Source organism: Pteropus medius, unplaced genomic scaffold, assembly GCF_902729225.1.
Source record: "Pteropus medius unplaced genomic scaffold, Ma_sr-lr_union100, whole genome shotgun sequence".
In the NCBI taxonomy this organism is placed as follows: domain Eukaryota; kingdom Metazoa; phylum Chordata; class Mammalia; order Chiroptera; family Pteropodidae; genus Pteropus; species Pteropus medius.
Window position 1 is genome coordinate 15,012,450 of NW_024352787.1, and position 17,921 is coordinate 15,030,370.

General features: G+C 37.5%; 1 protein-coding gene across 1 annotated transcript in view; it reads right to left on the reverse strand.

The window, feature by feature from the left end:
• The window catches only part of HECW1 (HECT, C2 and WW domain containing E3 ubiquitin protein ligase 1), a 469,328-nt gene that overhangs the window by 1,888 nt on the left and 449,519 nt on the right, over positions 1 to 17,921 (reverse strand). The window contains exons 26-28 of the mRNA XM_039849134.1: positions 9,572 to 9,718; positions 8,011 to 8,125; positions 5,733 to 5,931 (exon numbers count right to left, since the gene is read on the reverse strand). Of these exons, the coding sequence (XP_039705068.1) occupies positions 5,733 to 5,931; positions 8,011 to 8,125; positions 9,572 to 9,718 (461 nt within the window). The remainder of the gene's footprint in view (positions 1 to 5,732; positions 5,932 to 8,010; positions 8,126 to 9,571; positions 9,719 to 17,921) is intronic.

The following is a 17,921-nucleotide window of genomic DNA, read 5'->3' on the forward strand; positions in this document are numbered from 1 at the left end:
TGGATTCCCCTGACATGGACCAGGACCAGACCTCATATCACCTGTGCAGCGCTCAGAGGCCCAGGACACACAGAATCCTCCTGCAGAACTTCAAATCTGACTGACTAGGCTGTTTCCTGTCAGAGGTTCTTTGTATTTTTGTTTGTTTTGTTTTTTTTTTTTTTTAGAATCCTTGGTTGATACCACATCCTGTACCAAAGTAGGGAGAAAGGTCGATGGGTGCAGCTGAAGGTTCATTTAATGCCTTTTTCTCCCTAGAAGAGTTGGTGGGTTGAAATGGTGTTTTGAGAAGCTAACTAGCACCAAAAAAGGCCACTATAAGATAAAATAAAACAAAATAATAACATGATAATAAAATTATTTTTTTAATTACAAAACAAATTTACATATAAACAAAATCCTAACCAAAAAATAACATTCCCTCCTCATTAGAATTTTACTTGGGATATTAAACTCTTCTTTAAAATTATAAGATCTCCGAGGAAGTTGTATATGATTTATAACTTTGTTTTCAGAGTCCCATACTTCCTCCTCCTGTTAACAGCTCTCTCATTGGAACACTTTGGAACACTCTCCCCAAACCCCCACTTCCACCCCAAGCCCCAAGAGTAGGCACAGGATAGTAGAGTATATGGCCTTAGGCTCTGAGGGTTTAACTGGAAAGAAACATAAAAGTAGGCAGATTAGCAGAGGTCTCAGATTACCATCTAAAATTCAAATAACTCTATGCTGACTTCAAAAGAAAATAATTGAAATATTTTGCTTAAGTTTATTTGTTTGAGTAAAAGTGGAAGAGTACTCAGTAATTGAGTAGGATGACAGCTAGAGTGGTACTTCTCTGTTTAGAAATATTGAAACTAGGATGTACTCTGGGCTATAGCTAATCAAGTTAAGTGAGGCAGAAACATCCCCAGTGTGTTTTTGGAACTGGCTTAATTAGCTAAGAGCAAAATATGAGCAGAAATTATCTTCTTGGTTTTCTTCCTCTGGTCATTTTAACTGGTACTCATGAGTGGAAATATTATAGGGGGAAAAAAATCTCATATTTACAAAATATATTAATTCTATAAAAGATAATTTCTGGGGATAAATTGAAAGTAATAGCAAATGGCATCTCTTCAAGACCTAGTCTGAACACCTACAGTTTCTTCAAGAGTTGCTTTTATTGCATTTATCTACAGCCTTAGTTAATTCCCTTAAATAAATTCCAGTTTGTAATCTAGAATGAATAAACACAATCAAATCACAATCTATTAAGCAACCCTAAAGACTTACTGTCCTCCAGGTATGGTTCTGACAACATAGAGCATCTGCTTATCTCATTCCTGTGCACTGAACCCAGTGCTTTCAGGTAGGGGGTGGGTAGTGGAGAAAACACGGAACTAGGGGTAGAAAACCTCCATTCTGATCACAGTCTAGCCACTTACTAGCTTTATAACCTTAGGAACATCAATTAATCTTTCTGAGTCTCAGTTTTCTCACTTATAAAATGGAAGTAATAATACATGCTCTGAGACCCTCAGTAGGTTGTTGCAAGGAGCGTTTATAATAGAATACACACAATGTTTTCTGTAAACTGTAATTAATCACTTAAACATAAGATTCTCTCAATAATGTAACCATATTGCAATCATGATTTTAGAAACTGTATCATACTTGTAGAGACTTAAGACCCTCAGTCTTTTTCACATGACTGCTGGCAAATCAATCACCCTGATCTCCTATTTGTGCAATTGATATTTTGGAACTCCATGTGGGATTTTTTTTTCTTTTTTCAATCATGCCAGGTCAAATTTCAGTCCATTGGTGTTAATCTGAGGTTCCAGCATTTTGAGATAATTTTAAATTTGAATTGTGCCAATCACTGTATTAATCATCCTTCTGATTTGTGTCTTCTTCACAGTTGATTTCCCCGTCTATTTGATTGTTTCCAAGTAATTGATTAAAATATTAACAAATACAGTGCCAAAGATAGTCTTGTTCCTCTCCAGTAGAGACTACTTTAGGGTTGGTTAAAAAGCAAACAACAAAAGGAGGCAAAAATTATTACTGTCTGTTGCTGTCTGTTCAGCCATTTGGGAGTCCAGTTATGCCATTTGGGTCTTCTTTCATGTCTTTTTCCACTGCCCAACTACAGCCTCATTCTTCAGATGGGTTCTCACTCTCATTACTGCTCATTCTACTCTTTCAAGTTTTTAAATAACCTCTTGATTCCTAAATACAGAGGCTCATTTTCTACTCCCACCTCAGGCTTTTTAAAAGTATTTAACTGCTCTTCCTTTGAACATCTCTCTCCCTTTGGCTTCTCTACAGCTTCTCAATGGCTGCCATTTTTTTCCCAAACTCCCAGCAGCTCCCTCATGTCTCCTTTGTAGCCTTGCAGCCTAAAGAGCAGTATTTCTTACCTCAGCACTATTGACATTTTTGGACTTGATAATTCTTTGTTGTTAGGAGCTGTCTTGTGCATAGTAGGGGTTTAGCAGCATCCTTGGTCTGTTCCCAGTAGATGCCAGTAGCACCTCTCCAGCAAAACAAAAATGTCTGCCAAATATTTCCTCAGGGGCAAAATCACCTCTCCCTTGACGCCTCTTGAGAACCACCATTATAGATTAAGCTGACTATCTCTGCCCTGGCTAGGTTACATTTATGAGGAAGCATGTTTGTGTTAGAATTCTGTTTACAACTTTTAGGCCAGTTAACTGGCCCATAACTCATAGGTCTGTTATCCCTGGTCCCTACACCAAATGTTCCTAAGGAATCCTAAGCTTTTCTCCTGTCCTTTATTTTGTCTCCACACTGTCTTGGGCTGTGTCTACTCTGACTAGCTTCTGTGCTTTTCTTCCCTCCATCCCCTCTCCAAACCTTTTTTCATAATAAGGAGACTCTTCCTCCTTCTAGAACTCTGTCTGGACATGGCCCCCAAGTCCTAGTGTCCCTTCTTAGTTCTCATGAATGAAAATGGCCATTGCTCACCCTGACACATTCTGTGATATGGATGAGCACTCTTCTCACTCTTTGTTGCCAATTCTAGATCATTACTTTTTAATCTTTGATCAAAAATTTCATTTCTGTTCCTTTGAATCTCATACCATTTATATCATTTCCCACCAAACTACAGTTTTTGTCTGGCATTTCATTTTAATGAAATTAGGTAGAATAGAAAATAGTGTGTATCATGGGCAGATAGTCAGGATAAAGCATTGTTTTGAGAGAATTTGTGTTTCAGATACATACACATACACACACACATACATACATACATGCATGCATACATACACACACACAAATTCATATGCATATTCTAGGTTGTGATGTAAATGGTATTTCTTTCTGTGGGCTATAGTTTAAAAAGTCTGAAAATCAGTGATCTAGACACACACCTTCTATACCTTCTGACCTTCTGGATGATTACATTTATTAAAATCTCTGGCTTAAAGACTTTCCATTTCAGGCCCTTTCATCAGACTATGTAGCATCTGAGTCTACAGGGATGACCTGTTTATTGCTCCAGACTACCACTTGCTCAACCACAACCCCAGTGACCTTCTCACCTCTCTTATATTTCAGCTATGGAGATTTAAGAAGTTTCTTCACCAGGCACTATAAAATTATGTCCTAGAATCCCCTACTATCAAAGTCCTTTTTCCTATCCCTCACCCAGTTTTTAGAAGACAAGGACTTGAACTGACATGAAGATTTTAACTAGCCTGGGCTATGACCCAAGTTTTGCTTTGACACTATTTGGCAGCTGCAGAACACCTCTCTTTTAAGTGTGGGCAGTACATATTGAGGCTCACAGTCTCTTGGAAGCCCTGGATCACACTGTGTCTGTTTGGTGCTCCTGCCAGCTTCTAAGCCCTTCTCTGCCCCAACTCACTGCAGATGCAGCTTCAACCAACTTCAGTACTTCCTACCACCTGCCATGTGGCTTGGCCAGGTATTCCCAAACTACTTTCTTGGAAGTCAGGTTATTTCTTTCTCTTCAAACATAGGTGACACTTATTCAGTTCTTGAATCTTCAGAAAATGTACAAGGGAGACCAGTCAGGGGCTACTATTCAGAGGGTCAATTTCACTATTTTCTTAGAGAGCCATATCAGCACTTGCTTTTTGGGGTTCTCCCAGCCCGGGACAAAGACCCTATTTCCCCTAGGAACCCTCTCTGGGGGTGCAGAGCATTTTTACAAATGCTTTGGCCCAGATATAAAGAACCTGTTCATAAGCCCAATATCTATCTTGTAAACTCTCTGTGTGGGTTCATAATATTAATGTATACTTAAAAGCTTCCCAAAGTAAATACATTATTAGGCTCAATCTGTGACCCCAAATGACATCTATTTCCTAAAGTATAAAATAGAAACTCCTCAGCAGGGTCTTTTCTTCGTGGCCCACTAAACTATCTCTCTCAACTACAGTGCTGCTTTGGACATCTTATCCTCTGTACTGACTTGGTGGTCTTTCCCGAACACATCCTGGCCTTGTTGTATCTCAGCCCCTCCTAGGTATGCACACTGTGGGAGTAATCTATCAACAAATGGTGACTCAAACTCATTTCTCTAAAATAAGAGCAGAATGTTCCCAAAGTACCTCATCCTCCAAATTTATCATTAAACTAGACAAATGGAAATCTTGCCTTTTAAGCCTTATTTTTTTTTAATGCCAGACTTAATTCAGTAGTTTCATCCGTTAGAATAACCAAGCAAATAAGCCCTAAGGGTCTGCTAAACTAAGTGGGTAAAGCAAGGGCTGAAAATTATGTGACAGCTTTAAGCTATTATTAACCAGCTAAGCATGCACTCTGTTTTCTGGGCCTCCTAATGCCACAGACATCAGGGGAATTGTCTTCAGAACATTTTGGGAATGTCAAGTCTGAGAAAGCTATGAAAATTGTAGTTCAGTAAATCCTTCCACAATAGGGACTTAGCCAAGGTATCTGGGGAGGCCATGCAGAAATAGAGTTGAATTTAATGTGAATCTTCTTTTATGATTAGAAAATATCATAGTAGAAGAAAATCATATGAATCAATCTTTTCTTCTGTCTGTTGAGCATTATTTATTTGGATAGTACCTATACATAAGTATCTCTTTAGTGCTCCTTATTTCACTGATCAGGAATATGCTACCCAAAGTGTCATAGAAAGGATCCAGGAACTATTGGGATTAAAACTCATGTTAAAAGAAATTCATTCTGTTAAATTACCCGGATCACTAAAACCTCCTTTTCTGCATTTATCTCACAATAATTTCCTCAATAGCTTACTATATAGGAGTCACTGTAGAGACCTGAGATATATTTGGTCTTATCCTCACATGTTTTAAAGCATAGAAGCATAGTAGGAACAATGTAACATGTACATGAATAACTATCCTATGGAGGAGTATCAAGTGATATGCTGTAGAAATACAGATACAGAGCCGTTAAGTGTTTGGGCTTCCAGCCTCTTCTCACCTCCTCCCACCCCGATATCCACCCTGAAAATCAGGTGAGACATTCCTCTTTAAATTAAATTGAGCTACACACAGATTGGAAAGCTTCTCATAACTGACACATGTACCATGATACTACAGACCAAATACATTCGATCATCAAAAAATTTCTAGGAATATGGTCTAAATTTATCTCCCAGAGGCTCACTTGCACCTTTCACTAATAACTCATATAACAAGCTCAAATAACAAAGTTCACTTTGCCCTCTTCAACAGGTTTCCTGAAGATTAAGAAGAGCTTCATACCTGGGGAGAGAAGTAATTTTCCCCCATTTCTCTATGCAGAAACGCCGAAGCCCATTGCTTCCTCGAAGGGCTGCGAAGCCTTCGTAGGGCACACTTGATGTACCTGTGACGAATTGAAGTAATCTTAATCTCTGCTCGTTATTGAAGCGCTCTACTGCAGCCCAAAACCAGCGGATCACAAGATGACCATCATGATAACCTGAATGGAGTAAAAGGACATAGAAAGAGAGGATGTGGAGAAAGGAGGAAGGAGGAGAAGAGGAAGAGAGATGAAATACATATCAAGTATGATAGGAACTGAACAGCTGCTTTTGATTTGCTGATTTCTCTAATGATGGCCTTTAGGTAGATCTAAAATAATTTGTGTAACTGTGTCAATTTTAAAAGAAAAGCAGATTTAGAAAATAGCCATTTTATAAAAAGATTACATATTCTGAGGGATGTCCTCAGAGATGTTTGTTCTCTAAATAACTGGCACTCCTCCAGTCATTTCCTGCCTCATATAAATGTAGACAAGGAATGGCTAGGCTTGGTAGAGATCTTTGGAATCCTTAAGAAACAAAACTTTCTATGAATACAGTATTTCATCGTATTTCTTTTTTTCTGATATCTTAGCTCTTGGTCACTATATAGTGTGGAAGAGCCTAAGACTTAAGAAAGGCTGAAGGTAAAGGGCAGCCTTGGTGAATGGAAGATATTGGGCTTTCCAGCACCTATTGGTGTGCCTGAAGCAGCTGCTCTCGGGCCAGCCATCAACTGAGACAAATTGGGCCCATGGGAGAAATGTTGGGCACCTCTTGGGGTACAGTTGGAAGAAAGCTTGGGTCAGTTAAGATGAATGCTTTACTGCTGACTGCAAATGCAAGAGTCATTCAAAGGTGGGAGATATCAATGTGGGCTTGGGTAGATACAGTGAAGTCTTCATAAAAAATTAAGGTGTGAATTTAGCATGCAAAGAGTTTATATGAGTGGAGGAGAAGAGGAAAATACTTCTTGCAGGGGAAATAAAAAATAACAAGAATAAAGAAGAAATATGCAAAGGATAGTAAGCTGACTAGCAGAAAAAGAGATCTGGTGAGGACTGAAAGAAAATTTGATGGGGGCCTTAGAAGGCCTTAACAGCCAGGCAGAGACATTTTGACTTGATACCTCAGGTCAGTGGTTTTTCTACCAGATCAAGAAGAGCCTAGCAGTTGCACAAAAGCTGCTCGTGGTTGAGTGTATTGGGGGTGATGAGAGGCTTAAATCATGGGTCTCTTGCTCGCTCTCTATTTTACAGATTGGGGTTTCTCTATAATATTTTACACGAGGAAAGGGCTTTGAGGCAATAAACAAAAAACAAAAAACAAAAAAACAAACCTGCCAAAGATGTCTTCTATAGATAATAAGTAGCTTGTTTTGTGGGGAGGGAAGTGGCCTGATGAAAATAATGTTTTAGAAGACTGGTTTGGCAGTGTGAAGGTAATAGGAGGGGTTAGAAAATGGTTTTGGAAAAATAACAGAATTGGGTTACAGCAAACAAGGACTGAGGTGAAGAGAGCTCCAATTCTATAGGAAGCGGGACACAATTTTCTGCCAGCTGGCAACCTATTTCAGGAACTGGCCCATGGGCAGCGATGTTCCCTGTTGCATCTACACCAACTTAGGCTAGAGACTACTATCAGGGATTATTGTCAACTGAATGAAGGTTTAAATTGGAAGTTGGAGGAAGGTATACACAAGAACCTACTTTACACATATGTTGAAGTAAGGGCAAGTTTTTGTAGTCTTCAAAAAGTGATAAAATGTGTGTACAAATGTTATTTTATATTCATATTATAAATATATATGAATACATATATATAAAATGAAATATTATTCAGCCATAAAGAAATGAAGTAATGAAATATACTACAACATAGATAAACCTTGAAACACTATGCTAAGTGAAAAAAAAACAGACACAAAAGACCATGTATTGTATGACTCTATTTACATGAAATATCCTGAATAGGTAAATCCATGGAGACAGAATACACATTGATGGTCACTGGGGTGGAGGGGAGGAAAGAATGGGGAACAACTGCATAATGAGTACAGGGTTTTCTTTTGGGATGATAAAAATGTTTTAGAACTAGCTAGAGGTAATTGTTGCTTAACATTGTCACTGTACTAATGCCACTGCATTGCTCACTTTAAAATGGTGAATTTTATGTCAATTTTACCTCAATAATAAATTTTTAAAAAGTGATGAACTTAATCTGTGATAGTTGTATCATCACAAGCTCTGCCAGCTCACCTCCCCGGTACTCAGTGTTATTCCGCCAGTCGTTTAGGTCAATTTCTGCTGTGCCAGCTATCACCAGCTCCAGTTCCCTGGCATCGAACACGGAGACAAGCCTAGAGTCTACCACCTGAAATACAGATTAGGCTTCCGCAAACAGTTCAACCACATCAAAAGTTATATTCATTGTTATTTCTATGGCTTCAGTTGAAAAACTGATTATCATTTATTACTTTTTTTTTCCCAATGTGCTATCATTGCTCATTGCATTTTGAAATGCAAGCCATTTATGAGCAGGGAACTCAAAAAAGTGATTTCACTACTTCTGATACACATCTCAGATAGATGCTATGAAAAAACCTGATTTGACTATTTCTAGTCACATTTAAATTTCCAAGTAACATTGCATTTTATTTTATTTATTTTATTTTATTTTTTTTACTTTATAAATTAAATGTATTGGGGTGACACTGTTTAATAAAATTATATAGGTTTCAAGTATACACTTCAATAATATACTATATGTATACACTAATGTGTGTTCACCACTCAAAGTTAAATTTCCTTTCATCACCTTACATCACCTTTACCCTTATATATGTGACCCCGCTCCCCCTTTCCCTATGGTAACCACTAAACTGTTGTCTCAGTCTATGAGTTTCTGTTTATCTTGTTTGTCATTTTCAGCTTTATATCCTACAAATGTTAAAAACAAAAAGTCCAAATCACTTTGAAGTGACTAAATAGCTATTAGTATTACCATTTCATTTAAAAGTTATACTCTCTCCCACATCAAACTGACATTTAATAGGAATGGGAATTATATATTAAAATGATTGTATTTTTTTTCTTTTTCTCCTAACTTCCTTTCTCCCTTCTTCAAAAATCTGGGAGGACCTGCTTTGTTAGGGTTTTGATCCCTGGCTTTCCATCTTATTGTCAAATGTATCAGGCACAATTGAACATCTGTAGTGGGCACCTCGTTTAATCAAACCAGTGGTGGATGAGCTAGTGACCCATGTGATTCACCATTATGGCAGGGAGAAAATGATCCAAGCCCTAAGGAAACACTTACAGACTCTTGTTTCTAAACTGGAAACATTTAAGGATGCCAATTTTTGGTGTACAGGAAGGCTAGCAGCTATCATTGTCTTTTTGATTTACCACCTCAGCATGGATTATGTGGCACATAATATAAAAAAAAATAAAAATCTTGCAAGAGTAAATGATGTCTTCTAATGCCTTCAATTCCTTTATGTTTATTTCATTGAATGAAAGGAAATGCAACATGAACATACCTTGACAGGAGATGCTGTATATTGTCACATCTGGCACACAAGGGCCACATCAATACCAGTTTTGTGAGAGCACTTTTCACCTACCACAAAAGTTGGGTTTCCTAGAGAACTTTGATCCCTCATTCATCTACCTCACGAAGATCCTCTTTGCACTCTGATGAGTAGAGATGAGCTCTTTGCCTGCTCTGGTTCTTTCTCTCCCTTTTTCTCACAAGCTGTGTCTGGTGATGAAGGCTCTGGCATACATCATGCCTTCCTCAGCTGGGACTGAGGCTCACCTCATAGAAGCCCCGCACAAGGGCCTCCGTCTGCTGCACCACACCACGTTCTACTCGCCACTTTACCATCCTCTCGATGTACTCCTTCTTGTTCTTCTCCGTCACCTGGGTGTTGGCTCCTCCAGATTTTAACTCCCTTTCCGTTACCTTGTAAAACGAAAGATTGTGAAGCTTGTCAACTGAGATTATCTCAGTGAAACATATCAAGTAAAGGAATATGATCTATATGCAAAAATTCTCTTCACATAGGTTTAGCATTATTACCTCCATAGTTCTTTTCCTATCCTAGAAGTTACTAAAATGACTCTGGTTGTTCTAAGTGGATATTAAGTACATGAGAAAAGCTGCCTTTTTTAAAATAAAGAATAACTGTTTTTTTTTTTAAACATTTTATTTATTTTTTCCCACCCTCCCTTACCCCCACCCTCTGATAACCACTAGTCTGTTGTCCATGTCCATGAGTCTCTGTTTGTTTGTTCTGTTCATTTGTTGCTTTTAAGTTTATACCCCACATATAAATGATATCATGTGATTTTCAAACTTTTCTGTCTGGCTTATTTCTCTTAGTATGATTATTTCAAGGTCCACCCATGTTGTTGCAAATGGCAGTATTTCATCTCTTTTTATGTCTGAGTAATATTCCATTGTATATACGTACCATAGCTTCTTTAGCCAATCATCTATTGTAGGACACTTTGGTTGCTTCCATGTCCTGGCCACTGTGAATAATACTGCTATGAACATCGATGAGCAAATATGTCTTCGGATATGAGTTTTCAAGTCTTTGGGGTAAATATCCAGTAGAGGGATTGCTGGATCATATAGTAGATCAATTCTTAGTTTTTTGAGGCAACTCCATACTGTTTTCTATAGTAGCTGTACCAATTTGCAGTCCCACCAGCAGTGTATGAGGGTTCTTATTTCTCCACATCCTCTCCAACACTTATTATTACTTGTCCTGTTGATTATAGCCATCCTAGTAGGTGTGAGATGATATCTCATTGTGGTTTTGATTTGCATTTCCTTAATAGCTAGTAATGTTGAACATCTGTTAATATATTTGTTGGCGATTTGTATGTCTTCTAGGGAGAAGAGTCTGTTCAGGTTCTCTGCCAATTTTTTAATTGGATTGTTTTTGTTGTTATTGTTGTTGTTGTTGTTGTTGAGTTGTATGAGTTCTTTGAATATTTTGGATATTAGGCCTTTATCGGAGGCATTGTTTGCAAATATATTTTCCCATTCAGATGGTTGTCTTTTTACCTTGTTGACGGTTTCTTTTGCAGAGCAGAAGCTTTTTGGTTTGATGTAGTCCCATTCATTTTAGCTTTTACTTCCCTTGCTTTTGAGGTCAAATTCATAAAATCTTCTTTAAGTCCAAAGTCCTTCAGTTTAGTTTCTATGTTTTTTTCTATGCATTTTATTGTTTCAGGTCTTATATTCAGGTCCTTAATCCATTTTGAGTTAATTTTGCTGTGTGGTGATAGACAACAGTTTAGTTTAATTCTTTTGCGGGTGGCTTTCCAGTTTTCCCAGCATCATTTATTGAAGCTTTCTTTTCTCCACTGTATGGTTCTGGCTTTTTTGTTGAAAATTATTTGCCCATATAAATATGGGTTCACTTCTGGACTCTCGATTCTGTTCCACTGGTGTGTGAGTGAGTGAGTGAGTGTGTGTGTGTGTGTGTGTGTGTGTGTGTGTTTGTGTGTGTGTGTTTCTGCCAGTATCATGCCATTTTGATTATTATCGCTTTGTAGTATAATTTGAAGTCGGGCAGAGTGATGCCTCCAGGCTCATTCTTTTTTCTCAGGATTGCTTTGGCAGTTCAGGGTTTTTTTGTGCTTCCATACAAATCTGCTGATTTTTTGTTCTATTTCTTTAAAAAATTCCAATGGATTTTGATGGGAATTGCATTAAATCTGTATAATGCTTTAAGTAGTAAGGTCATTTTAACTATGTTGATTCTTCCAGTCCAAGAACACAGAATATCTTTCCATTTCTTTGAATCTTCTTTGATTTCTTTTAATAGAGTCTTGTAGTTTTCATGATATAGGTCCTTCACATGTTTCGTGTAATTTATTCCTAGATATTTATTCTTTTTGTTGCAATTGCAAAAGGAATTATTTTTTCCACTTCTTTTCTGACACTTCATTATTAGAGTATAGGAACGTTGTGGATTTTTGAACATCGATTTTGTATTCAGAAACTTTACTATATTTGCTTATTGTTTCTAGTAGTGTTCTTGCGGAGTCTTTAGGGTTTTCTATATAGAGAATCATGACATGTGCAAACAGTGGCAGTTAGACTTCTTCGTTTATTATTTGGATGCTTTTTATATGTTTCTCTTGCCTGATTGCACTTGCTATGACATCCAAAGTTATATTGAATAACAGTGGTGATAGTGGACAGCCTTGCCTTGTTCCTGATCTTAGAGGGAAGATTTTTAGTTTTTCACCATTAAGTATAATGTTGGCTGAGGGTTTGTCATATATGGCCTTTATTATGTTAAGGTACTTTCCTTCTATACTGATTTTGTTAAGTGTTTTGCTCATAAATGCATGAGATATCTTGTTGAAGACTTTTTATGCATCTATTGATATGATCATATGTTTTTTATTGTTTAATTTGTTTATGTACTGTATCACATTAATTGATTTGCATATGTTGAAATATCCCTATGCTTCTGGGATGAAACCCACTTGATCATGGTGCATAATATTTTTAATATGTCGCTAGTATCTTTTTAGGATTTTTGTATCTGTGTTCATGAGAGATATTGGTCTGCAGTTTATTTTTTGTGTGTTATCCTTACGAGGTTTTGGTCAGGGTGATATTGGCCTCATGAAATGAGTTGGTAAGTATCGCCTCCTCTTATATTTCTTGAGGTTATCTCTGTGTCCCAGTATGTGGTCGATTCGTGAGAATGTTCTGTTTGCACTAGAGAAGAATGTATAAGCAGCTCTTTTGGGATGGAAAGCTCTGTAGATTTCAATTAAGTCAAGTTGGTCTGATATGCCATTTAAGAATGTTATTTCCTTATTGATTTTCTGTTTAGATGATCTGTTCATATCCAACAGTGGGGTATTTAGGTCCCCTACTATGATAGTATTTTGGTCTATTTCTCTCTTTAGTTCTATTAGTAATTGCTTTACATATTTCAGGGCTCCTTGATTGGGACCATAAATATTAATAAGTGTTATGTCTTCTTGGTGCATAATTCCCTTTCTGATTATGAAGTGTCACTCAGTATCTTTCTTTAGATTTTTTTTAATTTTGAAGTCTATTTCATCTGATAGTAGTACCGCTACTCCCCCTTTTCTTCGAATGCCATTTGATTGAAATATATTTTCCACCTTTTCAATTTGAGTCTCTCTCTCTATTTTTTTGGAACTGAGATGTGTCTCCTGGAGGCAGCATGTGGTTGGGTTTTGTTTTTTGATCCAATCTGCAACTCTGTGCCTTTGTATTGGTGAGTTCAGTCCATTTACATTTAGGGCGATTAGTGAAATATGAGGTCTTCTTATAGCCATTTTATGTTTTGCTTTCTGGTAGTGGTGTTTCCATTGCTTCCTTGCCCTTGTGTTTCTGTTTTCTTTATTTTCATTGGCTTTTGTGGGTTTTCCCTGTGGTCCCCTTTTTTTTTATGTTATATACTTCAGTTCTGAATCCTTGGCGTGTGGTTATCATTATGAATATGTAAAGCATAGTTATTTATAGACAGTCGTCCATTTTCTTCTGCACATGCCTTATCTCCATTCCCCTTTGTGAATTTGGATCTTTGAATCCTCCCCTTTTCAGTCATTGTTGTCTCAATCTGTCCCTATGTATGCTGAACATTCATCACTATCTTGCTACAGCTAATCTCTTCCTTTTTTAAGCTTACAATGTTCTATTTCTAGTAACGGTCGCACTTCTCTGCTTTTATCAGCCTGCTAATCACCTTACTCCTAATTATGTGGGTTTTTTTTGTCATTTTTATTTTTAGGTGAGCTGACCCCTTTCAGTATTTCCTGTAGTGCAGGCCTCGAAGTGGAGAATTCTCTCAATTTTTGTATGTCTGGAAAGGTCTTTATTTCTCCTTTATATCTAAAGGAGAACTTAGGTGGACACATTATTCTAGGTTTTGTAGTTCCTTTCATTCAATAGTTTTAATATTTGATTCCACTCCTTTCTGGCTTATAAGGTTTGTGCTGAGAAGTCTGATGATAATCTAATGGGTTTTCCTTTATAGGTTACCGTCTTCTTTTCCCTGGTTGCCCTGAGAATTCTGTCTTTGTTGTTGATTTTTGATAATTTTAATACAATGTGTCTTGGTGAATGCCTTTATGGGTTGAGACAATTGGGTGTTCTGTTGACTTCTTGAATTTCATCTCCAGCTCATTCCTTTCATTTGGGAAATTCTCGCCTACTATTTGTCTGAAAATGCTTTCTAATCCTTGCTCCTTTTCCTTGCCTTCGACAATGCCCATTATTCTTACGTTTCTTCTCTTGATGGTATCAGTTAGTTCTTGAATTTCTCTTTCATTGTTTTTCATTCTTTGGTTTCTCTCTTATTCCTTCTGATTTATTTCTAGATTTTTCTCTTCGATATCACTGATCCTTTCCTTCATTTGGTCAACTCTATTTCCCAAGTTTTCTCTCTCATTTTTCAACTCTTGCGGTGTGTTATTTATCTCCAGAAGTTCTATTTGGTTCTCTTTGAGGGTTTCAATTTCCTTGCTAAAGAACTCATTCTGCTCATCTAGTTGTTTTTTTTAATTCCTGAAATTGTTGATATGATTCGTTTTGGATCTCATCAAGTTTTTCAGAAGTACCATCTTGAATTCTCTGTCATTTAAGTTGCATATTTTTATGTCTGTAAGCTTATTTTCTGGAGATTTTTCTCTTTCTTTCTGAGATGACTTGTCACCTTGTTGTTCATGGTGTTTAATGGATTATTTCTCTGCCTAGGCATTAATGGAAGTGTGTTCTGCTTTTTTTTTTTCTTTTTTCCAGAAAGAGGGTTTATTATATAATGATCCCTAGCCTTTTGCAAAGAAGGTTTTTTTCTTTTGGTTTCCAGTAGGTGGTGTCTAAGCCTCTTGGATCTGTGCTTTATATAAAATCTTAATCATGTCTTTTTTTTCTTGTAGATGTTTAATCATGCTCACTATGCTCAGTCTCAGTTCCTGTCAGTGTTAGGGACAGTTTTGGTAGCATTTGCTCAGATCCCCCTGGGACTCTGTGGTGATAGATCTCAGAGGGCATGGGGGGAGGGGCCCCCTGGGTTGGTGGATGAGGGCTGTGGTGTGGCTCAGCCTCAGTTTTGCAACTGTGGCTGATAAAAATCAACTGTTGTTTTTCTGCCATCCCTACTTTTCTGCTATCCCCGTTTCTCTGCCTTCTGCCCTGATGACGGTGCACTGCCACCAGCCACATGGAGCTCACAGCACTCCCAGGCGGTGCTGTTCAAGGAAGTCGCTATACCTTCTCCCCTTCTCCTGCTCCTACAGGGAGCTCTGGCTGTGAGAGGCAGCTTCTTTGTTTCTCCTAGTCCACCACCTGACACCTGGGGTTCTGACCTGTGGTAGCTCTTATGCGCAGATCCCATGCTTATATGTGCTGGTGTGCAGCTTAGGTGTTTTTGTTGAGTTTTACATGTTCAGCTTATTGTTGTTTCAAAGGGAGAGTACTGGGTATGTCTCTCACTCTGCCATGTTTAATCCAATCTCCGAGCAAATGTTTTCTTAACTCAAGAGTTATAATAGAAAAAAAGGAAAATGCCTTGGTGGTCCCTAAATGGAACTGAATGTCCCTATACTAAAGTCACATACTTGATTTCCCGAATATCAATTACAGCAAATTCTTAACAGCCACCAATTTCCCCATCCACAGCAAATAATTGGTAGCAAAACAGCAGAGGGTAGGAAGATGGTTTTTTTAGCTAGGTAAAATATTGACTGAAGAATGACAGCTGGACCTTTAAAAAAGGAAACAGAATGACATTGCCACTTATTATGGCGATGTATGTTTGTTAGAACAATTTTGATTCATCAGGAAGAGTTATGATCTGTGCTCTATCTTTTCAAAGGCAAGAAAGCAATTAGAATTTTTATCAGAAAGTGTTGGCGTTTGAAGGTGGTAAGCTTCAATCATCTTAAATTTGCTTAAGGGCTTTACCTCACCGTTTAATGCTATAAGGCACAGGAGGCATCACAGAACTTAGTTATTGGTTTAAAAATATATATATATATACACATATATATTTGGCATTAATAGACTCAGGTATCTAAATAAAGAGTCCACAGAAGAAAGACAGTTACTTTTTTCCTATCATTTAGGTGACGTGCTAAATATAAAATATTGGCTAAGTGTAACATACTAGTTGTCACCAATATCCTTGGAATCTCTGGAATGTAGCTGCTCAGTTAAAGATTATTTCCCAACCTCCCTTACTTCTAGGTGTATCACGTTGTTAGGTAGTTAGTCAGGCATGACCGACAGGAGCCAAGGCCAGCTCTGTAACCATAGAAATTTCCCTTGAAGATCTTCCTTAAGGACCTCCCAGAAATATCTTCCTTCTAGAGTTATAAATTACCCCAAATCAAGAGCACAGAGGCCATAAAAGCTGCTGGTTAAACCACCTACAAATGCATGCTCAGAAAGTACTGCCCAAAACTTCAGCCTCATTATACTATCATTATGATATTATGACTATGCCTGGAAGTTCATGAATCTAATTATAACAGACTGAATTCTGGGTAAGCACATGCACAGTAGGCAAAGTTATCTAGCAGCCAACTGTTAGTCAAGGTGACCTCACAGATGGATCATCTAGGAACTCCCATCACTGCCCAAATATAAACAGACTTTCCCATTTCTGCATTGTTACAACGTTCCTGGCTGGAAACCCACGCCTCCCTTTGGGATGTACTATCTTATCTCTTCATCTTCTAAATTCCACAGGGCTGCAGCCTTCCCTAGCGTGGCCCATCTCCTTCTAAAATGTACTTTCAATAAATCTTACTTTTTCTAAATCTTGCTGACCTGTAATTTTTTGCTGCATCAGCAGGGAAGAACTGAGGGACAACACACATAAGGCCACTGTTCATCCTCCTCCACCTTCTCCCCAATGCCATTGGGACAATGCCGGATTTCACATCACCCCAGCAGTGACACTATATCTAAATTCTGGCCAATAAAGTATAAGCAGGAGTGTTGTGTGGCACTTTATGGCCCTCCTTAAAGGGAGAGACTCTTGTTCCTTTGTCCCGCTGCTTCAGACACAGATGTGATGGTTGGGATGCCATTTGCATTTGGACCACTAGTGCAAGTTTGTGTCATAGGGACTGGAGCCTTGGGTTTCCTGTCTCTAGACTTTTATGTTGAGAGACAAACTGTTAATTTCAGCAGGGTCATTTTGGGCTTCTCCACTAGCAGCTGAACTGAATCCTAACAACTCAGGAAAAGCTTAAGCTGTCTTTCATCTACATCTGTCTGTCTGATCTCCATTATCTCATAATGTACCAAAAGAAGGGCTGCAACTAAATTTTATAAGACCATTATAAGACCTTAAAATATGATCACCAAGATCACCATTGTTCTTGGTGATCGTATTTTAAGAGAAAAAGGATTAATTTAAACTTTAAACAGATATACATTATTCTAGATCTACAATACAGCCTTATCATTTTTTTTAAATTTTTCAATTAGAGTTGACAGTTAATATTATTTTATATGTTTCAGCTGTATGGCATAGTGGTTAGACATTTACATAATTTAAAAAGTGATTCTCCCTAATTAGCTTATTACCCACATAGTAATAACTATGTAATAACTATACATAGTTATTACAGTATTATTGATTATTTCCCTATGCTGTACTTCACATCTCCATGACTATTTTATAACTATCAATTTGTACTTCTTAAGCTCTTTACCTTTTTTCTGTCAGCCCCCCAACCCCTCCTATTTGCCAATCACCAGTTTTTTCTCTGTATCTATGAGTCTGTTTCCATTTTGTCTCTTTAAATTTCACATATAAGTGAAATATGGTATTTGTCTTTCTGACATATTTCACTTAGTGTAATACCCTTTAGGTCCATCCATGTTTTGGTAAATAGTAAGATTTCATATTTTTAATTGCAGAGTAATATTCCATCATATATATGTACCACCTGTTTGTCCAGTTGTCTATTGATGGGCACCTAGGTTGCTTCCATATCTTGCCTATTGTAAATAGCCCAGCAGCGAACATAGATTTGCATATATCTTTTTGAATTAATGTTTTGGTTTTCTTTGGGTAAATTCCCAGTTGTGGAATTGCTGGGTCATATGGTAGTTCTATTTTTAATTTTTTGAGAAACTTTTAAAT